The following is a 25,290-nucleotide window of genomic DNA, read 5'->3' as shown; positions in this document are numbered from 1 at the left end:
TGGAACAAAAAAAAAAAAATCAGCCTTAATTCTGAGAACTTTGGTTGCATCCCGCATCAAGTAATTAACGTTGATTAAAATCACTTGCACAAAAGCTGTGGGCAATTGTCGGTATATGTTTTGGATCATTATCTGGCTCAAAAGCATGAGAACCTTTTAAAGTTCACAATTTTTTTAATAAAGAATGTTTAGTATTTTGAAGTTTCTGCTGCAATGCATCCTCCATTATTACATGCTAAACGATGTGCATGAAGTGTTTTCTCCTAGAGGCCAGTTTATATTTTACCTTCCTTGATGTGTGGTAGATGTTCCAGTTATTCTAAACTTTTTAAATTAAGGTTCTGTTATAAATATGAGGAAGATGATCCACATGCGATTATTTGCATTACCTGAATGCTACATAATCATGACTTCCCAATTTTGAGAAATGGCCATAGGACAGAGGTCTGAAAGCTTTACCATTCAAAGATCCATTTCTGCAGGCAGTTCACCTAAATGAAATGTTTGGAGTTGCAAATGTAATATGGTCTTTTGAAAGATTATAACTTATATTTTTGATAATTATCTCCTATATCAAGCACTTTGAACCCCTCTTCCCCAACTGAAAAACCACAACAAATGGATTGAAATGTTAGAAGAACAATTTAATCATACATAGTCACAATTCTGCTTCCAAAAAAAATGAGTTTGTTTTCTTCATCTAACATCTGGAAATGTACATAAGGCCACCTGAAAATGTACATGACTGACAGTGTGACAAAAACTCATATGTTCATATTTATATAATTGACAATATTTTACATTGCTTTTGCTTACAAGGTTGTGGCTGTTCCAAAACACAGCACTCATCTGTACAAAAATAATTCTCGTCATATCTTGTGAAGTTTCCATGGTAGCAGAGAGGATTAAATGCAACCTCAATTTTAGTAGACTGTCACAAATTAGAGACAAACGGTTGATGTTACAGCTTCAGTACAAATAGAGGCTGGCCTTTCCATAACAGATTTAAAAAACAACAAAAAAAAATCATGCCAGATTGCAAAGCCATATTTTTTTTTCCTTTAAAATACCACTTAATCAAATAAAACTGTATACATTATATTCAAGGAGAAAGGAGTGATGAATATACACACACATATCTAAATGCACAATTTTTGCTTCTTTTTTTTCCTCCCCTCAAAAAGTGTAAAAGACATCCCATTTACAGCATCTATGTTTACAAATGTACAACTGTACAGACGAAATAAAAGCATCACTACAAATTTAGAGCAAGGCCTGTCAAAAAACACCACAGCTAAACATATTTTTGATTTAACTAATAATCTTACACTTATTAACTGCACATATACTACATGTAATCTACAATTCATAAGAAGCAAAGAAGCCATCACTACGAGCATTACAGGTGAATTGTATAAGTTTCGATGGCCTTCGCCGGCCTCCACCGCTGCACTTGCAAACCCAACCAAATGGAAAAAAAAACCTATTTATATATATTTATATATTAAAAAGAAAGAAAAAAAAAAGATACAAAAAGTTCTTTAAACATCCCTTTCCTTAAATCATCTCACTACTTCTAGTTTATTTCACCTCAGACAAAAAGACGGGATGAGCTCCACATCACTTTTTTTATCCCCTTCCTGTTTTTTGGACTCTGCTCTGACCTTCCAATCGGTGGGAGTTTCATCCTCACCTAATAAGCAACAATTTTACTCGTACATAAAGATGCTATACGTCGCTCAACTACTTCTACGCAAGAGATGATTATTCAGTACGTAAATATGCTGTTTTCTAGGGCAGTAATCATCTCCAACTACGAGACAGATGTTACACAAAACATGATAAAAAGGGGGGGGGGGAAACAACAAAACAAAATAATCATTCCAAGGATTAAAACCCGTCAAGGCATGCGAACGCATTTTCTGCCCCCAACCCTGCTATCCCCTAGGTAAAAGCTCTCAAGTTAAGAATAAACCTGCTGTACAACTCAACCTCATGCTCCACTTCTTCTTTTTACTTTTTTTAAATCAATATGTAGCTTTTTTTTTTTTTAACTTTCATTAACCCCAGAACGACAAAATGCATGAACGGCTCAAAAGAACGGGGGCTCCATGAATGCTGCAGCTCGGACCTGCCCGTAACGCCGGGAAGCGAGGCCCACTCGGAGCTGCTGGCGTAAACACGCGGCTCCCCCGACAAAGTCTGGAGGCGAGAAAAAGCCACACGTGGAACATGAACCCAAGTCTAAAGCACCAATCCCCAACGGTGAGCTGAAGAAAAAAGGTCTGGAGGACCTCAGGGCGACTGTGGCACACACTGCTCACCCAAAAAAATCCATAATCTTTAGTGCCGTTTGAAAACTAACTCATTTAGCTGCTTTGGCATGTGAAAAAACACTGGTACTGTGCGTGGGATATTATACAAATATAAAATTCAATCACCTAGAGCTCCATCAGGACAGCTGACATATTAATTCTGGCTAGAAAAACAATAGGAATTGTGTTTCAAAAGAATCACTCAGTTTTGCTTTATAAAGTCACTTGCTGGTGTTAATTGTAAGAATTGTAAATTTCAGCAAATGTGTAATAATTTCATTTTTTTTCTACAGAAAATTTACAAGGTAAAAAAAATTAAATGTACAATATGAAAACCAGTCAAATACATCGATTACATCATTAACAACGGGCTTGTGCTTTACCCAGGAAAAAAAACACTAAACAAAAAAAAAAATCAGAAGGTAGCCTGCTGACTATGTGGCCCCTGGGTACTTTTCTCAGGGGTGGCAGAGTGGCAGGGGTCAGTTGTCACAGCATTTTTAGGTGAAATTGACTTGTCTTTTTGTTTGTTTGTTTGTTTTTTTTTTTTTGGTAAATAGCCCCCCAACCCAGAGAAGAAAAGGGATGACAGATAGCATCAAAGGCCTATGGCTAAAGGAGCAAGGTCTCACAGGACAGGGGGTTTGGGCTTCAAACTCCTCCACTTCTTCAGGGGACCCAGAGTGTCGATTACATCAGTCCGTTTGTGGGACCGCCGATGGGGCCGAGTTCAGAGCCGCCGCTCTTCATGTAGTACTTTTCTAGTTTAGCCAAAATGTGCTTCCCGTATGTGTACTTGCGCAAAGTGGCAATGTGAGGCCGGATCTAAGACAAGACGACACAAGAAAACGCATTAGAAAAAAATTATTATTCAACTTCAAAACAAGACAGAAATGGGAAAAATAAAAGACATTTCTGATATACATCAGAGCATTTAGGCTTTGTAAATCATAACGTTTCTTCTTCTTATTAATTTTTATTTCCACAGACTGAGATGGAATAATAAATTAGAAAAAAAAGTTTAATAAATAAATCATAGTTACTACTTCCCTAAATCATTTTCAGACATACATTTCACACAAATCTTCAAACTTCTCTCCACCCTAAAAATGAATCACAGATTAGCTTTGTGAACTTGGCTGATGTAAACAGATTTATTATACTTTATCCACAATTTGACTATTTCTTCAAAAAGTGTCATGTTATGCCTTTACTTGTTGGGGAAAAAAAGAGTGGCACAGAACAGCAGCCAAATGATTGTGAAAGATGGTTAAGATTTCTTAAGCTTTTGAGAATGTAGCTTAAAGGGTGAGGGGAACAGAGTAATGAGCAGCTGCCCCGCTGTGGCAGCTCTAGCTGCTTTGGATGACTCCGACATCACGTTGTCATGTTCATGTGTCATGTCGCGCTGTGCTTACCTTGTGCATGATGATTTTCCGCTGAGCAGGTTCTGCCATGTCAATCATTCTCTGGACAACGTAGTTGGCGTACTGGTCCTTCATCATGGTGTACAAGGCGCTGTGGGGCCCGTCTTTCTGGCAGCACACCTCATCTATCAGAAGGGCCCTCTCTGCACGCGAGGAGTGGATCACACACTTCTCCACGACGTTACTGGGGACACATGAGGTACTGTTACACACAAATCAACGCCTGAGCAAGGGCACAGTTTATGTGTTAAGGTGAAATCTGGTCTGGATGTTTTTCTTCCCCAATTTGTGGTCAATACAATTTACAAACATCCAACAAAGTGTTTCACCTTTCTGTCTTATTGCAGATTATCAATTAGATAAACCTATTTAGCAAATGATTACTGCTTTTTGTAGGACTACTGAGTGCGCTCCAACATTTAAACAAACTTCACCTCTACCAATTTCAGAACCTCCAAGAAAGTTTGGCTGTAAGAAACTCAGATGTTCTTCCGTATTTCACCCTCGCTAAATCACTTCTTCCCCCTGCCTTCCTGACTGTCCCACCACTACATGCGTCATATCTGCATGTAATGGTGCATTTTCTCACTATGGAGTTTCCATACAAATAATTGCAATCAAGAACTGAAGTCTGTGCAGAGCTTCCAGCAAGAGAAGTTAAACGCAACCATGTGCATAAAATCCAACAGCTGTTTTTCATCAATCATGCAGAGTTGAGCTGCGACTCTTAAAAGTGCAGTGGCTCACTTTCACCCCCCCACCCCCAGCCCCCACTACTAGTCTGATAAATCCAACTCCACAACTAATTTGCAGCTTTTTAGACTGCATTTTGATTGCAGCCTAAAGAGCATGATTTCCTTTGGTGGACGGGGCTATATGCAATTTGGAGCTGTGGTTGCTACTCCACCTATCCCAAGAGTCCTGCTCGTAGCACCTTATTTATCGGAATGAATATTGTGGATTATTCATTTCAGCTGCTTGGAGATTCCTTTTACACTGCAAAGAATGTTGTATTAAATTATTATGAGCGCTCTTGGCCAAGTGTAGGCTGATCTGACCCAGATATGTTGCCACCACCATAATTATCCACCACAATCCAACCACAGCCGGTTTTCAGAAACTAAAAATAGTTTACTATTCACTCAAAGGTAGGATGAGTTCTTGATGCACCCTAGAAGGCCTCATCAGTACTCTGCAGAGACCTAGTTTATTTTTGATGTGATTAAGTCCACTGTAAAGTGCTCAGATGTATTTAGGGCTGGGTTATAAATCTATTTTATCAATTCAATTAATTTTTTTGTTTATGAAAATTTCATTTTTAAGAAATTGGGATTTTTTTTCCCCACCAGTGGTCTGCTTGTGTTTCCAAAGTTCAGAGTGTGAATTCAGGTCAACTGGCAGAAGGCATGATTGAAATAAAAGAAAGTTTATTTCAACTTTCTTTTATTTTATGCTATTTGTCATTTCTTTTTAAGAAAACAAAGGGACCAGAAAAACATAAAATACAATTTTGAGATTTTATTTTTAAGCCATTTTGCCCAGCGCTAGATGTAATCTAATATAAGGTTTATCTATGAAAAAAAAGGGAATATAATTTTAACAAATATTTCACTATGAGAAATTAAGCCAAATGGTCTAAATGAAATGCTAAGTTTGTGGGAGATTTATTGGAATTTAAAAAATTCAACATTTACTACCCAAGTAAATCACAGATGTAAAAATTGAGTCGTGCAAATGCAAAATTACAACAGTATAAACTAGAACCACTTCAAGCATTCATAGTATTTTGTTCTTGTTTTACAGTGAAATCAATTCAATATTGCTGAAAATTTAACCAGAAATGGCTTAAATTAAACTACTGACTCTGGGTTTTTTTCTTTGTTCCCACTTACCTCGCAAATTTATGTTGGCTCAGAACCAAAACCTTTCCTCGAACCTCTGCCACTATCTTGCTCTTGTCCTCTGGTCTGCCATGCTCCAACACATGCTGAATGACGTAGTTACCATACTGATCCTGCAGGAGGCAGCGGAGACGTAAGCACAAACAGAGCAGTTTAAAACAGAATTACTCAAAACAAGAAAACAGAAAAATCATAGAAACATGATTTCAATTTCAATTCACAATCATGCAAAAAAAATAGTTTCACCACTGGTTTCCACTGGTGAGAAATAATCATGCATTTCTACAGGCTGACGAATGAGTGACACCCCCATTTGTAGTATGTCAAATACTACATCACTGCGGAAGGTCAGACAAAATAGATGCTGCTGGTTTCGAGGGTTGCTGACCAGACAATGCAACCAATAGCATCTTTGCCCCTTCAGAAATAGGTGATAGACAGTTATGGGTGTGATTTTAGTGGCAAGATGGAGACAAAAACTCACCCTCACCAAGCAATAAACAAAGACTCAATTACCAGTTTTATTAAAGCAGTAATTTGCTGGGAAGCCACTGTAGTCTTCACCTTGATTTTTTATTTTTTTGCCTTCACATTCATTTCTAGATCAATCTGCTTAAATACATTTGTATTGCTTCGTTTTGGAAATTTAGAGTTTTGATGTTTTCAGGTAGCTCCAATAGTGTAATTTCAGCAAAATAAAACAAAGAGAAGAAAACAGATTGATCAGAATGTGCTGTGGGCAAAATGCGGGGAGACAGACATGTGAGCAAGAAGGGAGGAAGCAAAAGAAAATAAAAATGCTGTTCAGTGGGTTAAAAAGAGGTTTGTGAAAGTTGAGAGTTTGGTAACTAAATGTTAACATTTTTGGAGAATATACGGGAAAAACAAAAAGGAGGAAACGGGAGAGGAGAATGGGGACATCCGCAAGAGAGGCAAATTGCTCTGACCTTGAACAGTGCATCACGGGACACTGTATAATATGTTTTGGGTGTCATCTCCAATGAAACGCCTTGATATTTCTAGATGGAATAAGTGAGGGGGGGCAGGGTGGATGTTTAAATAATCACATCAAGATGTCATGACAGCTAACAGTTCAATTACATTCATCTTTAGACTTTTACACGTATCAAAACACAATGACAGTGAAATGCTCAAACATGGAGGAGACATGCAGAGACCACAAGACACATCTGACGTCGCACCTTGCAAACAAACGTTACAGCTTCCAGGTGTGATTCTGAAACTAAGGAGTAGGTCTGCTCACCTGGCCCAGCTGTTCAGAGTGCTGATGCAGCTCTTCCAGGATGGGCAGAGTTTGCTCCTGAGTGCAGTGCTCCAAAATCCTTTGGATCACTCGGCACCCATAAGGATGCGTGGAAAGGACAAAAACCTTCAAAACAAGGGGATTTTTTTTTTAAAGAGCATTACAACCAAAAACAAAGAATATGCATGATAACTGAAATTGCTCAAATTAGTGTGAAATAAAGCCAAAATACTTTTTTGAACTACTACGAGTTAGCTACATAACACTTAACCTAAACATATTCAGCAGCTGTAAATACATTAAATTTTCAGACTAAAGTAATCTGACTGTAAGTATTAACAATAGGGCTGCAACTATTTTGATTATTCTGACAATCAAATAAAAAAAAACAATTGTCACATTCTGCAGATTTTTCAATTAAGTCTGTGTTATATCATACTAGAAATACATTATATACAAATAAACAATTCAATTACTTTTTAAAGTAAGACATTTTGTCAAAAATGCAATAAAAACTCCTTTAGTGTACACTTCATTAATAGCAAAGAATGCAGTTACAAAATAGTAATAATACTTTGAAAATCCACACGTGAAAAGCTCAGCCCTTTCTGTCTAAGTTATCAATACATATTGGGCTAATTGTTGACTAGTTTTTGAATTAACGGATTAATAAATGGATAGCAAAATTTGCTCAGTAAGACTTTTTTTAAACAGGATTTGAACCAGGCGAAGATAAAACTAAGCAGACGGAGGAGTTATGGATAGAACAAATTTACAAACAAAGGCTATTCTTTAATATTGTTCATGCAAAATGTATATATTTTTGCAGTTTTTGCTTAATTACTGCTCATAACACATTGTTCTTTTGGCAGAGACTTTGTTGAAGCTGATAAACTTGTGTAATAATGCTAATAAAATAGCAATAATGCTACCTGTCCCTGGAAGGCATCAATGATGAACTGCAGAGCCTGAGGCTGGACGCATTCAATGCATTTCTGCACCACATGGTTCCCATTCTGGTCCTTCACACATTTTAACACGTGGCCGTCCAACTCCCGAACAATGTCACTCTGAGGGGAGAAAAATAAACAAAAACACAAACCAAGAGGAGGAAATATTGTGGTTAAATTGAAATTAAAGTGTGTGAAAAGATATACAAATTCAATAGAAAAACTGTTAGAAGAGTAAAAGCTCACTTACAATTACCTGCTGGTCTGAGGAAATGGACTCCAAGGCTTTCTGAATGACTCTGCAGCCGTACATCTGCAGAGCCAGGGGGAGGACATGCCCCCGAATGCGTGTTGCTAAAGCCAGCTTCTGGTCTGCACTTCCAAACTGTGAAGCATGAAAAACCCATACAATAGATATATTATGCAAAAAGATAAAACTTTATTGTAGAAGAGATAAAAAAAAGAAAAACCCTAAGATAATGTTTCCAAACCTCAAAAAATTTCTGGATTACATAATTTCCAAACACATCAGTCATTAGTTGATACGCTGCTTGAAGAATCTCTCCAAACACCATCTGCCTCTCAGCGGGCGTGGCCCTCTCCAGCTTCTGCTGAATAAACCTAGTAGCAACACAATAAACAGAAGTAATGGTCACATTGTATGGTTCTCTTTTCAACAAAAAAAAATTCTAGTCTGGCTTAAAGTTTTAGTCAGTCACCTGGATCCGTGCTGGTCTTGAGAGAACTCCACCATGTGTCCCGGTAAGTCACGGAGCTGGAGGTTCGGGAAACGGTTGTTCCTGAAATCTTCGAGGAGGCGACTGCGTCCAGAAGGCATGACATCAGAGCGGCTGTAGCGGGGTCGAGAGGGAGGGAACAGCTGGCTGCTGGAGTTGAACAGGCTGGATGTGCCGCCAGCGCTGCGATATTTGGCCTCGGCTCCTGGAGCAGCAGAAATGTAACGCCCGCTGCCGTTTGTCAAGCCACCTAAGGAAAACACACAAACCACAATAAATCCAGTTATTAAATGATGCACTGCTATTTTTGCTTCTGTGTACATGAACGCTGTAACTGGACTTTCCCTGCAAACAGAAGAAAAAAAACTAATGTTTGGTCTGACAAAAGACTTCAACTGAAACCTTACAGCTTTCCTAGTTTTCCCAACACTGATTAAAGAAAAATCTAGGGCTGCAACTAATTATTTTGTAATCAATCGATTGTTCCGTACACATAGGCCTGTCGCAATAAACAATAAATCAATTAATCGCACAATAAATTAAAACTATCGACCTCATTTTAATTATCGGCTTTATTGTTTCTTCCAGCATTTTTCTCTTTCTGTTGATGGCACTGAATGAAAAAAGGCTCAACTCCAGTGCTCTCCACTCACCTCTCCCTTCCTCATTTCCTTAGAGTAATGCTCAGCGCACACGACAGGATCTTAGAACTGTCGATCGATTGTCGGCCCACTTTCAAAACCTGAGAGACCACACATTAGCCGACAGAAATCCTAGGTATAACGGTTTGATGGGGTTCGTTCCTGCCGTGTGGTGTCCAACAATGGGCACAAAATAATGGCTGCAAGTCCAGTTAACTAATTTTAAAACGAGGCATTAATAAATGCTTTACTACAATCTATCTGCAATGCATGTGGCTAGTGTCAGTCCTGACTGAATGAAAATTATTAGAACCTATTTATGTCACGTTAACAAAGAACAGCTGAAATATTACCGGGTTTATCAACTGCGGTAGCAATTTCGCTCCAACTCCTCCTCTTGTCATTTCTATATTCTTTGCACGAAATGTTGAATAAACATTAATGTTGTTTCCACATATCATCTCCAATGTCCGCTGGACTTTGGTTGCACCGTATGAGCTGTTTGGGAATTCGCTTTCTGATTGGCTACCTGTCACATTCAACAGGCTGTGTTAACTCTCCCAGTCGGGGAAAACCCCTGATTTAGAGTGTCAACATCTACCGTAACACACCACACACTACAGGATGATCGGTTACGAAATCGCAAGCACAATCTTAGAACGGCCAACGTCTTAAGATTGTCATAAGGGGAAAATCGGGGCAAAAAATCGTGTAGCGTGAATTATTGCATAAGGTAGTCGGATGTGCTGATCTTCTCTATTTAAATCTAATGATTACTGAAGGGCAATATAGTATACAGACTTCATAATCTGTACTCTTTTGGTTGAATGCAATATTTATTTCCACTTTGGCTTTATGTTGTTTAGTTTTTAATTCAAGTACATTTTTTGTTAATGGAGACTGAGAATCCATTTTGTTTTTGGTTGTTTTGTTTATTTTGTTTATCAGTTCCAGTGTTAAATATTCTTTTGAAAATAAAGTGTATCTACCTCTGGCAGGAAATCACATGCATTATTACGTCATTTCCATTAAATCAGTGTAAAAAGGTCTTCAAGCAATATTATCGTTTATCGCAACAGTTTTTGAGACACTTAATCGCTCAGGAAAATTTGTTATCGTGACATATACTTAACGTGTAAAAGTAACATACTACTTTTATTAATATGTAAAAACCTCAGCCCTTCCTGCTAGACTTTATACAGAAAATGAAGAGATTAGCCTCACACCATGGGGATGTTGACATTAATAAAATGATCCATGAAAAGGTACTTAATAGGAGTTGTTTTTTTGGGTAGAATATATTTAAAATGTTTTGTTTTTTTTAATCTGAAATGCAAAATGTATGTATGCTTCGTACAGTTTTGAGTCAATTAATGTTACGAGTCTGTTGTTTCTTTAGCAAATGGTCCTTTTTGAGCCAATATAGTCCAGCTAATGATTAATCAATTACTAAATTAGTTGAAAATTATTTTAATTAATTAACCATGTTTAATTGTTTCAGCTTCAGAAAAATCTGAGACAAAAACATCTGCAGAGCATCTGTATGCTTACCTAGGTGAAGGCTGGAGGATGACCCATGAGAAGAGGGCAGGGAGGGCGGAGGAGTGAGCGGGGAGTGACCTGGTGTTAAGCCAATCGGACTGGGTGAAGAGGAGTAACCCAGGCTGTTGTAAAATGGTTGACCAATAGGGGTTAAACTGCTGCCACCGCGCTTGTACAAGTCAGAACTCGCCAACAGAGAGTCCCTGCGAGACACACTGCTACTGGTTGAACTGGACACTGGAAAGAAAAAAATAAACACACAGGGTAAAGTTAGAAACCTTGACCTAAAACAAAACTAAAAGCAATGCCATTGATAAATTGCAGATAAATCATTAAGATGGTGATTTTTGTGCTTTTTGTTCATCCACTGACCTGAAGAGCCAAAACCTCCAAGAGCAGAGCCAAGACCCACACCGAGCGAGCCGCCTGTGCTGCTGAAGCCCAGGGAGGAACTGGGCGGCGCACCAGAGGTATGAGAGAAAAGAGAGCTGCTCTGGGAGGTGTTTGGGACCGATCCAGAACCGTAGAACGAGCTGGAGGTCAGGCCGCTGCTGGGTGGGGGGGCTTGCTGCTGCTGCGGCTGAGGCTGAGGCTGAGGGATGGAGCGGTACAGACCGTTGGCTGGGGGTCCAGACATGTTGTTACCGGAGCCGGATGCAGATACAGCTGCTGACGATAAACAGTGGTGTTAGTTAGATTTATTTAATGAAACTGAACCACCAAAACTCTGCCCACCAACATCTATATTAGAGGAGGATACACTCTTACCAGCCTGTGCTGCTGCTGGGTTAATGAGGAGGGGGGTTTGTACGAGACGAACAGGGCCACCCAGACCAGTCCGAGCTCCAGGACCCATTACCAAGGCTCCAGTTTGGTCGTAATAGGCGGCAGGGGCCAACACCTGGTAGCCTGGGTAGAAAATAAAAACAAATGTTAACAAAAATAAAAGATGAATGTTGGCATGAATAAAATTTAACGTCTTAACCCCGCTGTTCTTTTAGAATCCCAAAGAGAGAACAAACGGTTATTAAAGGTGGCCAGACTGTGCCTGCCTGCACAAAGCCCTGTACTAACCAGGCATTCCTGCGTAAGCTAGGGCCGGGTTTGCAGCAGCAGCTGCAGCTAACGACTCCTGCTGACTTTGTTGACCTTGTCCCGGTGTAAGAGGTCGCTGGTTGGTTCCTGTGCGCATCACCTGAAGGAGATAAGAGAAAACTTTAAAATGATTTTTTCTCCCACTGACTCAGTCATGTACTCATTGAAAGGCAAATCTTAACTTTTCTGTCCTTTTACACTAAATTAAACCATTTTAATCACATAAGTGGTTGAAAAATTGAATTAAAATTATTTCGTATCGGACAGTGCATATTAATCAACATGTTTAGCCACAAGGGCTAATTTTCATCTGTGCTCCCCTAACAGGTTGGTAGTTACAGAAAAAAAAAGTACACAAAATAACAATTGATACCCACATTGAGGTAAGCCATACCCATAAAAAACAAACATTAAAGCATTTGTTATTTCAAAATGTGTTAATCTGAAACATAAATACATTTTAGAGTTTAAGTCTGTGTGCTTGACCCGGAATTTTCAGACAGTTCTGACAGGTCTAGGAAACAGTTGTTAAGTTTTTCACATAGTTATGTGAAAGAAGGTATAAAAATGGTTTGATGATGTTTTACCAAGTTTTTTTTTAAAATTATTATTATTATTATTATTTGAGCGCCAGGAGTAAGTCTTTTGTCGAAATACCTTTTGTCTTTTAAGGACATCTCTCTGCCAGCTTTGTTCAGCTAAGCAGCAAAATACAATCCTTCCATAAACAGTGATTATACTTTGACTAGGCCATTCTTGCATGACTATGCTTTTAACCTCACTAACCGATGAGGCTCTGGGTGTATTTTTTTTTTTTAGGTCAACCTCTGCCCAGGCCTCAAGTATTTAACTGTTATGGTTATTTTGTTTTTGTTTGTTTTCATTTGTATCAAGAAGCACTGATTAGAAAATCCAAAAGTCAATGTGAAAAAATACCATAAAAGATTTAAAATTTTCTGCACTTCAGATAAGTGTTTTCTTTTTATAAAAACAAGACATTTATGGTTTAGACAGTTAATACATCTTTATAGTGTATAATTACTCATTGGGGTAAAGAAAAAAATCTTCCTGAAACTTTTAACAAAATCTGTCTGTTCCTTTTGGTCAAAACAATAAAACACTACATATGAAAAGCTACAATCATCCTACTATTCAAATTCTGAGTAGAAAAACTGTGCCTTGAGTCAAAAATGTTTAAAACAGAAAGTAGAACTCTTTTCTTACCTGTGGCTGGCCTGGTCCTGGTCCCTGGTTGGATGCTTGCTGATTAGCAGAGTGATTGGCAGTTGATGCTGCCTGTTGCTGGAAAAGATTGGCTGGATACACCCCCCAAGGAACACCATAGTACTGTGGTGGGACAACTGTGGGACCTGACAGGCAAAAATAAAAAGTTTAAAGTTTGCACTAAAGTTCCATTCATGGAAAATATCTGAAAAATTTTAGAACAGGCTGAAGCTAATATGGGATCAATGTGGCCTGATTGATCACCTGCTAAAGTGGCTGCTGCAGCCAGGCCGGCGGCGGTGTATGGGTCGGCTCCAGGCGGCGCAGCATTAATGATGTAAGGATTTGGCACAAATGCAGGAGCGAGTCCAGCTGGGAGGTAAGGAAGAGTGATGTTGCTGATGTTTCCACATAAAACCTCATTTAGAACACTACGCAACTGAGACAAATTAGAGCACAAAGTAGCTGAAGTGTGCATAATTACGTAGACACTGAGCTGAGCAGCCCATCGTACCGAGATGCTGCTGTTGAGCTGCAGCCAGGGCATATTGTTGTTGCTGAGCTGCAGTAAGCTGTTGAACTGTCAGGGGATTTGATCTCTGGAACAACTGAAAACAACCCAGACATGTACAGATTGTTATCTGCTGAGCACACAGCTGGACACATCTTAAAAATCTGCTCTAAGACAGACCTGCTGCTGAGAACTGTAGTCGAACAATCCCATTGGAGTTCCTGACGAGTCGACCTGGATCTGGTTCCCAGCGTAATCAAACTGTAAAGACTCGACGCCTGCCCCATGCTCCATGCCGCCCATGTTCTGGGCCTCCTGGCTCTGGAAGTCCTCAGTAGGGATCTTGTTCTGGGCTGGGTTTTGTTGTTGGAGGACATGCGGATGGTGCTGCCCCATCATTTCCAAACCCGTCTGAGTGGGACCCATTCTCTCGACGGCCTCAGTAGGGGAAGATTGACGGCTCCCGGGGGTTGGACTGTGAAAGCAAAACATAAAGTTGCCATGATATTAAAGCTGTTTTTATGGAGAAAACAGAATTTGTTCAGTAATTTCACCAAAAAACTGTTTTAAACTAGGGTGTTTTTTTTTTTACCCACACAAGCCTACAATTACTTTGATACTTTTCCTTTAAGAAAGTTGCCTGGTCGGTTATCTGGGTGTGAATTGTTTGTTTTAGAAGAGACATAAGAAACAGGGTGGAGAGACACAGCCCACACCAAACAATAGAGACAATCAAATAACTCAAACAGGTTTGAATATAACTAAATGGGTCTATGTTCTAGAGTAACTTATCTAGATTTTATGCTCTGTGTTCTGTGTCAAAGCAGTGACAACTAAGACATCCTGATGTTGTTCTAACCCCAATTGTTACAACATTTGGCCCAAACAGAAGAAAAAGTTAAATAGTGTTAAAGACAATAGATAAAAGTACTTATCACCAGAACATCAAGGTTATTTTAATATCAATCGGTGCACCATTAGTAGATCATACAGAATCAAGAGTAATCATACAGTTTGGAACAACTTAAGTTATGGAACTTTGGTTTCTAGGATTGTTGTATTCTGCCAATAGCTAGGTTCTGATTTCAATTGTTTACGACTAGGGTAGGCCATACTGAGCTCCACAATGCTGGCACTGAATGAAGAAAACTGAGAGCTAGATATTTTAGCCTCACTGAGGTCACATAGATGTAAAAGGAAAACAGTTTTAACTAAGTAAAGGTTCTCAACTAATTAGTTTAACCTCCCTTTTTTAAATAATAATAAAACCTAATTTTACAGACTTCTTTTACAAGCGTAACACCTTTGCTTTCAATATAAATAATTGACTGCTCAAGACGGGGAGGCTAAGATAAAAATATGCTACTCACGTTCTAATGTCTTGTATGATAGTTTTAAAAATTGAGCTGAAATCTGTGCTGGCAAAACAAAACTTTGTGAATCAAACATGAGCTACAGAAATCAGATTGATGAATTCCTAATTTAATTGCTTTGAAATTTTTCAAAAGGAAAACAACTTCTACAAACTGCTGTAGGATGCTTTTAAGGCAAGAAGACCTACTTGAAGTCTTTGCAGTCTCTATCCATGCCGTTTAGCAGACCTCTTCCGTTGGATTTAGCTGGATCGTTATCCTCTCCCACCTTCATCTCAGGGCTTTTGTCTTCTTCAAAAGGTGACACTTTCTCTTGTACATCAATTTTCTCTCTTCCATCTTGATCAGTATCTCCTCCACCCTGTGATTTAGCAAGATTCAGTTTAGAATAATTTTACAGACAAAATAAAATAATAGTTAAAAAAACACAAGTGGCAACTTACGTAGCCGCCGTTCCTGTAGCGACCTTCCATTTTGTCACCAGGGGAGGAGCTCAGGACATACTCCACCATGCTCACACCCAGACCTCCACCTTCTGAGCGAGGCGAAAGCACAGAATTTGTATCACCGTTCCCATGGAAACCCTGGCCAGGCCGCCGCTGTACCATGATTGGCTGGGACACTGAATGATCTGGAAAAAAGGTCCAAAAATGAGAAAGGTAGAGAAAATTTGATTTTCTAGAACTAACCAAAGCAATTTTTTGATCTGCTTTCAGGTAACCGGAAAGAATAAACTCATGTTAATCCTTCAGTATCACATTTATGATAAATGAATAACTATAAATCACTCCTTATGAATCCACTTTAGCTCTTCAGAGTTGTTGTCTTGTTTTAACAGCTTATATTTTGTCCCTCCTCCCACTGTTGCTACACAATGCCAGTGAGATGTCTGAGAGGCTCCGATACTTTTACCTTGGTTACAGCACAAACAAATATGGCTGTTTGGAAATATTTCTGGTTGTGCAAAACAAAGATCTGTTTATGCTTTTAAGAAAAAAAGATACATTAATCGTTACAACTACTTCTACAATAACAAAGATATTAATTAGCTGCTGCTGGAATAACTTTTGCATCGTTAAGGATATAAAAGCCACTTACGAGATGATCCCCATGCATTCTCCCTCCATTCTTCACCAAGAAGCATCCCTTTCCGCCCATCCTTGGCTAGCTCATCAGAATCCCAGATCTTTTTTGTTGGCAAAAGCTTAAAGAAAGATGGAATAAAACATTTTTCCCGCTGTTGATAAATAACTAAAGCGAGAAGGAATCTGCAATGTGTGTGAATATATATGCAGATCTCCCAAAAAGGTTAATGGCTTCCTCCATTGGAACAACTTTTAATCCAATTATAGAGTACCCTCTGTATTAATTTGTGTACCAACAATGAATGTTTTAACAACACCACAAATCCCTGCAACAGCTGTAGCACAAAGATGAAGAAGAAAAAAAATGACCTGTAGAGCTGGGCTGAATATGCAGAAATTGTTTTTACAATAGGAGGATGGGGAAATTTACACTTAATTTTCAATAGTGGCCAAAACAATTTGCTTTCCCAGGTGATGCTGATTAAATTATGGAAGTATTCTTGATCGCTGTACAGGATCAGAAGTTAGACTCTCTTTGGGAATAAAATCAATTAGATGATCCTGAAGGGATAACAGATCTAATTTAAAATGCCTTACCTCTCCCATTCCTCTTGACTCCAGAGCAAGAGCTTGAAAGTCATAATTCATTTCATCTACGGTTCGAACCTAAAGTAAAAAAACAAAACAAAAAGAAAAAACAGTTTTGTAAGAAAACATTTATTTTCTTGTAATATCATAAAAATATATATTTTCAAGTTTTACCATCCGTTTTTTCATACCAGTTTAAGAAACTATTACAAAAAAATAGATCTTTGTGTTGCAATGAAGTACATGTAAAATATATATTTTTTAAATAAACTAAATGCCAGATATTTTCTGGTCATAAAAAGGGTGATTTATGTTGAACTCTAATAAACTTATTTCATTTAGGAATCAATCACAGAGGACCAATTTTACATGCGTTTATTCAAGGACCTTAGTTCCTAGCAAAATGTCCAAACTGTGTGTTCAGATTTATTTGATAAGTAGTTAACTTAATATTATGTGTTCATTGATACTGTAAAAAGGAACCAGGGAAAAACTCATGAGTAGAAATCCGTGCCACAATGACATTCAAACTGTAAATAGTATATTCCCATCACTCGAACTAAAGCTTTGTGTCCTTTTGCTTTTAAGACAAAATCTCCTTTACGAGATCTACAGTTCCACAACATCAATTTTATTTATTTTTATCCATATTGTTTTTTTTAACTAAACTTAAAAGCATTTAATATAAAAATATTGTATTCAGAATTAAAAACACAGATTGGAACTTAAAAAAGAAATGTCCACGTAATAAAGAGTAGATCAGTACATTACTAGTTACGATTTACCTGATCAACATGATTAGCATCTCCAGTTGGCCAACGGTGCTTGTTAGGAGTGCAGCCCACAAGTTGCTCTCCTGGTTGTCGCTGAAAGAAGTATCCAACTGTGGCGTCATCCTGAGATCTTCCACTGAGCGGAGGCTGCGGCGTACCTGGGGTAAGGTTAGAACTTCTATCCATACCCTGTAAATGTGGCCCCCCAGGAGCCTGTCCACCACCCCCGACCGCAGTCAGGGGCACGCCGCCATGAACCCGAACACCCCCTGATTCAGGAGCACCATTTGCATGCAGCATCCCACCTCTCGTCTCCTGCCAACCCACGTCATTCATGCCTAGGATGCTGCATGGAATGCTCATTCCACGGGAAAGCCTAAGAAAAACGCAACATGTAAAAGGTCAGACCTGTGAATCTCGTGACCCTATGTTCATCAAGGCAAGAAAATGGGAACAATTTATTGTCTTGATGTGTTTAACTGTACATTCTACAAGAAAAATACATTGGAAATTTACTGCTGTCATCATGTACCAAGATTTTTGAGATGTTGGTTAGAAAAAAAAAAGCAAGTTCCCAATGTAACTAATTTTGTGACTATTTTTAGATCGTCGGAGGAACTTTATGGAGCATAAATAAGTCAGCAGCAACTTTGTTTCTCCCTCACTTACAAAAAAAAAGAGAGAAGAGGCATAGTATGGAAATCAAAGGAGTGCCACCAATCTCTCTTATGAAGGTAAAGCTGTTTTTAAAGCCATTTATAAGCAGTCAGTTAAAAAGCTGGCTGCAGTCTGGCTAACGGAGTAGACCAGATTTCGCTACAAAACAATGTTTATTCTTTACTTAAATGCTTTTATGAAAATAAATAAATGCTATAACAAGTAATCAATATATTCCACATTTCAGAAGCAGAAAAAACCTCAGCTTTTACTTTCCAATTTTCAGTTTTGTTAACGAGTTGTCATAAAAATCCTAACATTTTTACATAAGGTTATCACACAGCAAAGTTCTCCAAGTGGTTCTGATGTTTTGCTCATTTGTATTAGCTTCACTTAGGTTGTACAGCCAAAGTAGTGCTGCAAGTAAATTTTAACCTTATTGATAAGGAGAAAATGGTAACAGTCGATAAAGAAGGGTTACAGCAAGATATTTTAAAAGTTGTAAGTTGTAACATTAAGAAATAACTAGTGATAAATTAATATGAAAAATATCAAGCCCTTTAAAATTAGAAATGGGGGAAAAACTCCAAGGTGGCATCAACTTTACATACAATAGCACTGTATAATATTCCAGAAGCCATTGCACAAACAAGACCGACTATATTGATGCTCATTCACATATTAAAGATGTATTTTTTTTAGAAACATTACAATCATCACTTGTAAGCACTTTATTAACACTTTAGACAACCCATGGTTTGTTGGGGATGATATACTCTAAACAAAGCTAAATATAGAGCGTAATTTCATTGTATTCGCTGGGTTCAGACTAATTCCTGACCTGCTAACTCTAAGCCATGGGTGTTCATAGTTTTTATGTCACTTACTGTGGTTCCTGCACACCAGGAAGCTTGTTTTATTTTGGGAGTGTGGTGTGGCAGACATGGAGAATGAATAACATAAGAAACAAAAGCAGGAAAAAAAACTATATAGGGTATCCAAGCTTCCCCTTAGCTATTGCTAAGCTAACACTGCGCTACCACTATATTGCGGTAGTGGTTAAATATTCTAACAGTTGGAGACATTATATATGGCAAATGTTAACCTAAATGTAACTTTAATGCACAAAAAGTCTAATTACACTCACCATTTAGTTATCAATGATATGATAAATAAAACCAGAAGCTTATATTAAGCTAGGCAGCAAGCCCGTTGCTAATATCCAAGCCAGCTTAGTAGTTTTGACCGGTTTTATTGGGGATTTCCGTTGAAAATGCCCAAATGTCGAGCTGTTAAGATCTCTATCGTATATAATAACGTAATAGAGGAATGTATAATATCTGAAATAGAGCACGACTGACGTTACATTGTGTTAGTAATGGGGGGTTAGCATTAGCAACATAAACGGCTAACGAACCAATGCTAAATGCCGCGGGCCTGCTTGTGTTTATTATTGGTTTGGTACCGCTAAATTTTTATGTTAAAATCGCGAAGTCAATAATGGTCAATTGTTAACGTTGATACTGTCACAAGTAACGACAACAAATGTTGTTGGCGTGATTGCGCAGTAACATTTAGCGTTATTAGCAAGCAATTTTAAAATCAACGACAGCTATCAAGAGAGCTAATTGCCAACTTGCTGTTGTCTGAGCTTAAACATCAGCCAAACACTCAACAACATGGCCCCCCTTCAAGTCTCAAACAGAGGGGCCTTAACCGCTAAACAAAAGAGAAATACCCACACCGCGGCTTAGAACCGCCATCGATTATCTTCATTTACAAGATTTCTGCTTGAATAATACTTAAATATGGTTAAAAAAATACTCACGCCTTGTCGTGTCGATGGAGCCTCTGTGCTTGTAGCCCTCAACCCTACTCTATATTGTTTTGTTGCCGTGGAGAGAACGGTGATTTTTAGCAAGGCTTGTTCAGAGCTAAGAGTTTGCCTACGCTGGTGCCCCCTCCCTGCAAATAGCGTGAACTACGTAGATCTACGTCCAACATCAAAGTGTGCTTTCCCCAAACACAATCTGGGGCCAAAGTGCTACAATCCGATAGCTAATTTGTTGAAACATTTTACATACAAAATTAAACAGTCAAGTGTCAAAATAATCAATTAAAACATACATTTATTTTGAGCTGAAATTATACAGGGTTTATTTTAGCATTTGATTAAGTTAATTTAATATTTAATTTGTTCTTGTTTGTTATTAAAAAAAACTGACTTCCTCATCAAACACCGTAAATCATATCGATGATCATAAAGCATTTGCAAACTAATCACCTCATCCATATCATGGCACTCTTGAGAAAAGTTCAAAAAAAAATTTGATCAAATAGCAACTAACATCAAATGACAACACAATTTTTAATTCTGCATTTGATAAATTATACAAGGGTATAAGTAAACAAATATGTAAATGCTTTTGTTTATTTATTGTCTCGATTTTTTGTTCTATTTAAATAGTACTAATCGATCATATAATTCTATGTTTAGCGCCTTTTTTGGGTATTAATTGTCACGTTTGCCCTTGATAGCACTTTATCATGGATCTAAGTTATAATGTGAATAGCAGCATCCCATAAATACGCAACATGTCCAGTTGAAAATCTTTATAATATTGCTTTGAGAAAAACATATTTTTAGTCTTGATAAAAAAAAAATTTATATTATGAATTTTGTCTTAATTTTTTTCAAATCTGTGACTAACTTAACTGATAAATAAACGACACCCTAACAATATACCGTAGCTCGGTCACCTGGGTGGGTCCTTGTGGATTCTGTCCCTCCTCTCCTCAATAGAAACCAACGAGATCCAATCACATTTTCCTCTACAAACTATGATCTCACCTCCTTATTTCCGATTGGATTGTTATATTTAGGAAACCAGCCCCGCTTTATAAAGACAAGGCCGTTGTTTCTGTAAACGCTGTGGAGTTTGGAGAGGACATTTTCTGGCACAAACAGCCTAATAAGTCTCCTGGACGAGTTTAAAAGCAGAGCCGAAGCGAAAGACTGTCCAGACGTTACTTTGGATGCCGCGTTTAAAGAAAACCCAAGAAGCGACCCAGATGGCTGTCCAGCGAAAGAAACTTGTGGTTGTCGGTGACGGCGCTTGTGGGAAAACGTGTCTACTGATCGTTTTCAGCAAGGACGAGTTTCCCGAGGTCTACGTCCCGACTGTGTTTGAAACCTACGTGGCCGACATAGAGGTTGACAACCAGCAGGTCCAGCTGGCTCTGTGGGACACGGCCGGACAGGAGGACTACGACCGACTGCGCCCACTGTCCTACCCGGACACTGATGTCATCCTCATGTGCTACTCCGTGGACAACCCGGACTCGTTGGGGAACATCTCCGAAAAGTGGGTCCCTGAGGTCAAGCACTTTTGTCCGAACGTGCCAATCATTTTGGTGGCCAACAAGAAAGATCTGCGCAACGACGAGAACACGAAGAACGACCTCTCCCGGATGAAACTAGAGCCCGTGAAGGCGGAGGACGGTCGTGCGATGGCCATGCGCATCGGCGCGTATGACTACTTGGAGTGCTCCGCCAGGACCAAAGAGGGCATCTGGGAGGTGTTCGAGACCGCAACACGGGCTACCCTGCAGAAACGCTCCACACCGGGGGATTGTTTCAAATGCTGTGTGATGCTGTGAGTCAACTGTGGATTACAAGGTCTGGAGGACCTTTGCAGCATACAAGACGTTTCCTTCCGCTGGGGGTCTGTGTTTGGACATGCCGTCAGCTGAACCAAAACCAGTGACTGCAAAAGCATTGTTCAGAGCACGATTGCATGTGGGTGTTGGTGTGTAATGCACTGGTTTGAGCATCTTCGTTCTGGGTTACACGATCCTAGTCTGTTCGAAAAACAACAAACCACAAATTGTTTCATTATATTTGGAGAAGTTTATCCTCTGCTCACTGAGTGTGGCCTTAGCTGAGGCTGGCTTGCAAGCCAAGACCTTTGGCTTGTAAAACCTGATCTATTTTTGTGTTTAAAGTATTTTTTATTTTTTATTTTATTTTTTTACATTAACTGTTTCACCGAAAATCTGCACTCAGTAATTTATGTTTGAACTGTGTTGCAATATATCTGCATCGAGTTTGTGAAATTGCACATCACGGTAATCATTATAATTCAAAGAAATTCATATGGTATTCTGTATAGTGTTTTTATGTTGGTTTGGGTTTGTTTTTTCCCCACTTAAAATCAGTGTTTTTGATTTAGGCAGTTGCCCAGGGTGACTGTAGGACAGGGTGGGTGAGGAACACAAGCACCAGATAAAAGTCTTGAACAAGTTTTTTTGTTGCTTTTATGTTAATGAAGGATAAGTATGTCTTGCTGCTGAGAATAGGTAGACTGTTTTACTTGATTTGCGCAGAATTACATTGCATTTTGCCCCAGAATTTAGATTATTTCACATATCATAAGCTGCTTTGGGGTCAACAGTAGCACCTAAATTTTCTAAAGAGTTAATAGAAATTTATTTTACTTTTCATAAAATTGTGGTCCTTGGTGGTCAAATTGACCAGTTTGTACTACTCTTGGAAGTACATATTAGAGTGCATAGCCAGGTTTCGTGGTACTAAACAAAAATGTTTAACACTATCAAACTAAAATCTAAAATGTACTTGCTAGCCAGCTCATGACTAGTTTATCTTTTCTGCAAGTATGAGGAAAAAATATAGTAGCCTGCTTTCAGCCAGCTGAGCAGGAGTTTGTAGAAAAGCATGTAAGGTAGGGACAGCTTTGCATTACTCCTGGTTTCATACAGCCAGTGCACTTTGTCTGAAATCAATTCAAGAGGACTTTGAATTATAGGAAAGTACTGACAAATTTTAGTGGGTTTAGGTGTGTGTGTGTGTTTACTTTTTTATTTATTTTTTTATTTTTTTACTTTTTTGTTAATTTTTTAATACCCTGACATCAGTAACTGACCAGCTGTAAGGCAGCAAGTGTTGCCTTACAGCTTACTTAACCAAAGGTCTTTTAAAGCACATACAGTATATAAAGGAGCTGCTTCGGAGGGTTTTATGTCTGTTCACCCCTCCATAGCGTTGTATTTATTGCTGTTTGGTCCCATTCTCCTTCAATTTAATTTAGACAAATGTTATATTTCTAAGGACTTTGTGTCACACCATGTTTCCATTAATTGTGGTTCTGATATGCATTTGTTCTGACTGACTAATGAAATATGACAGATTATGATTCCTGATCAGATCAAAATACCACAAAGTGGCTTCATGTGAGTAGAATTAATTTATTTAGGCTGAGTAACCAACTTTCGTTTAAGTAAATCATAATAGAGTGTCAAAACTTTTTAATTAGAGCTTGACAGTATATTGTATTGCAATTGTGATCGCCTTACTTGTGTGTGCGATAGTGTTTAGATCAACTATTTGGCAGGCAGTATTTTTTCAGGTGCCAAGTATTTAAGTTGCACTTTTTGATAAGCATTTTTTATTGGATAGCTTGAATTGACTTTTTATTCTTGCACTGCACAAAGATCTTAATAATGCAGACACTGAAGCTTTAGAGGTTGGAGGTGATGATGGGAAACAATGTGGAAAGTGAGAAAAATGTGTTTCTTTGTTCCTTTATTGATACTTCAGATATACCTTTTGCCATGAAGCTCTACTTTAAATTGTTAGTTGCCAAAGCAGGTACGATCAATGCCCCTGGCATGTTTGTCTAATAGTTCTTATGCAACATAGTAGGAAAAACAATTCCATCATGTTCCTGAAAAAAAGGCCAAAATACCTGACTTTTTTCAAGGTCTGTCCTGTAAAGGGCTAGTGTCAAGTTTACAGTAATACCTTCAGATTTTGGTCATATTGATTAGTCGGTACATAATCCTGTTACTTTACAGCACAATTAAACCAAGTTATATATACAGTAGCTAAAGCCAAGCTTTTCAGGGTGATTATTCTGTTAATTTCCTATTTAGAAACTACTATGATGATTTGGCATCTTGTAAGGGCACGTTTTCTTTTAGTAGTCACAGAAATCCAGTTTTTATTTTTATTTTTGTGTGTGTCTGTTGCGGGGGGTTCAGATAAATTGTATTTTACATTAACAAAGCACTTGAGTGTATCAGTTTGTGTTTTTCAAGACTGATTATATTTTCTCTGGTAACACCAGCCTGTACTAAGGTGTCAAAATTAAATGTGAATCGATAAACCTGCTGTAACACGTAAACTGCATCAGGAGTATTTTAAGTCACGAAACAGAAATCTAAATATCTTCCGTTGCGACTATGAATGTACTTTAAATTTGCTTGGTCAGAAAGCTCATGGGATGGAATTTAATGTATCCGAGTTAACCTTCGGTTGTTATGAAATAAGTTCAGCTCATCTGTTGCTCCACATGTTGTGTAATTGTCCTCTTGTGTGGTTGTGGGAGTGCTTGTTCAAATAAAAGCTTTTTACATCGATTACTGACACTGTTGCTGTTCTGGTGATTCAGGAAATTTCTCTTTGTGTTTTTTACGATCTATTTAAGGGAAGAAAGTTTGTGAAACGCATCCTATATCTGCTGCTGAGAAATCACCTGCATGCAGGGTTTAAGCAGTAAGTGTTTTCTGAATCTACCCAGAGATGAATAGTGTAAAAGTCACATTCCCCACTGTCTTCCGTTGCTGGGCTTTCTGCTGACCTACACAACAGGAATGCATTGTGCTGAACTGCTTGATTTTCCCACAAAGGCCCTCCTGATGTGCCTCTTGATTTACAGCAACGTTACACGGATCGAATTCTGCAGGTTTTTCTAATCTTTATTTTTACTAAAATGTGGAGAAGGACAACAATGAATGTGCGAGACGTTTCTATTTATGGGTATTTGTTGTACTAGAAAGGTATGTTGGAAATATTGTGAGGAGAAAATGGTGCCTGTTAAGAAGGAAAGAGTGGAAATCTAAATAAAGTGATTTTTCATGAACCTTTTAATTTGACTTCTTTGAATCATGTTACTTACACATACTGTACATCAACATTGCTTTCTATACTGAAACATACAAATAACTATGTTTGAGTTATTGAATTTATATCTCTTTTGATATATTTTGACTATTTCATATTTAGGATTATTAGCTTAAGTATTGTAAATATGACTCAGGAAAAAGAACCTTTCAAACTTTGAAAAAAAGTTATTTATTTTTTACGGTTACACCAGACCTGAGAAGCAAAACATAGTTTCATGATATT

At 38.3% G+C, this 25,290-nt stretch overlaps 2 protein-coding genes across 12 annotated transcripts; one reads left to right on the top strand and one right to left on the bottom strand.

Moving 5' to 3' along the window:
• Positions 1-623: 623 nt before the first annotated feature.
• pum2 (pumilio RNA-binding family member 2) lies at positions 624-21,047 on the bottom strand. 11 transcript variants are annotated; one of them, XM_028039507.1, is made up of 23 exons: positions 20,935-21,047; positions 17,439-17,802; positions 16,663-16,731; positions 16,079-16,184; positions 15,424-15,611; positions 15,169-15,341; positions 13,788-14,082; positions 13,581-13,704; positions 13,361-13,468; positions 13,097-13,242; positions 11,852-11,972; positions 11,546-11,686; positions 11,150-11,446; positions 10,787-11,014; positions 8,577-8,844; positions 8,349-8,478; positions 8,108-8,242; positions 7,840-7,977; positions 6,908-7,033; positions 6,591-6,662; positions 5,635-5,756; positions 3,734-3,926; positions 624-3,140 (listed from the first exon to the last, which is right to left on the bottom strand). In XM_028039507.1, exons 2-23 carry the CDS (start codon positions 17,787-17,789, stop codon positions 3,006-3,008), a joined length of 3,666 nt encoding a protein of 1,221 aa, XP_027895308.1. In that variant the 5' UTR covers positions 17,790-17,802; positions 20,935-21,047; the 3' UTR covers positions 624-3,005. The 11 variants fall into 11 exon arrangements, with proteins under 11 accessions (XP_027895308.1, XP_027895307.1, XP_027895310.1 ...); XM_028039506.1 differs by lacking the exon at positions 20,935-21,047 and adding an exon at positions 20,844-20,920; XM_028039509.1 differs by lacking the exon at positions 20,935-21,047 and adding an exon at positions 19,912-20,181 and having other exon boundaries at positions 8,114-8,242.
• Positions 21,048-21,083: 36 nt separating this feature from the next.
• Positions 21,084-25,032, top strand: LOC114158196 (rho-related GTP-binding protein RhoB-like). Its single transcript, XM_028039516.1, has one exon. It carries the CDS (start codon positions 21,120-21,122, stop codon positions 21,741-21,743), a length of 624 nt encoding a protein of 207 aa, XP_027895317.1. The 5' UTR covers positions 21,084-21,119; the 3' UTR covers positions 21,744-25,032.
• Positions 25,033-25,290: the final 258 nt, after the last annotated feature.

The sequence above is a fragment of the Xiphophorus couchianus genome, chromosome 15 (genome assembly GCF_001444195.1).
Source record: "Xiphophorus couchianus chromosome 15, X_couchianus-1.0, whole genome shotgun sequence".
Classification (NCBI taxonomy): Eukaryota; Metazoa; Chordata; class Actinopteri; order Cyprinodontiformes; family Poeciliidae; genus Xiphophorus; species Xiphophorus couchianus.
This window is presented reverse-complemented; position numbering and strand designations above follow the sequence as displayed.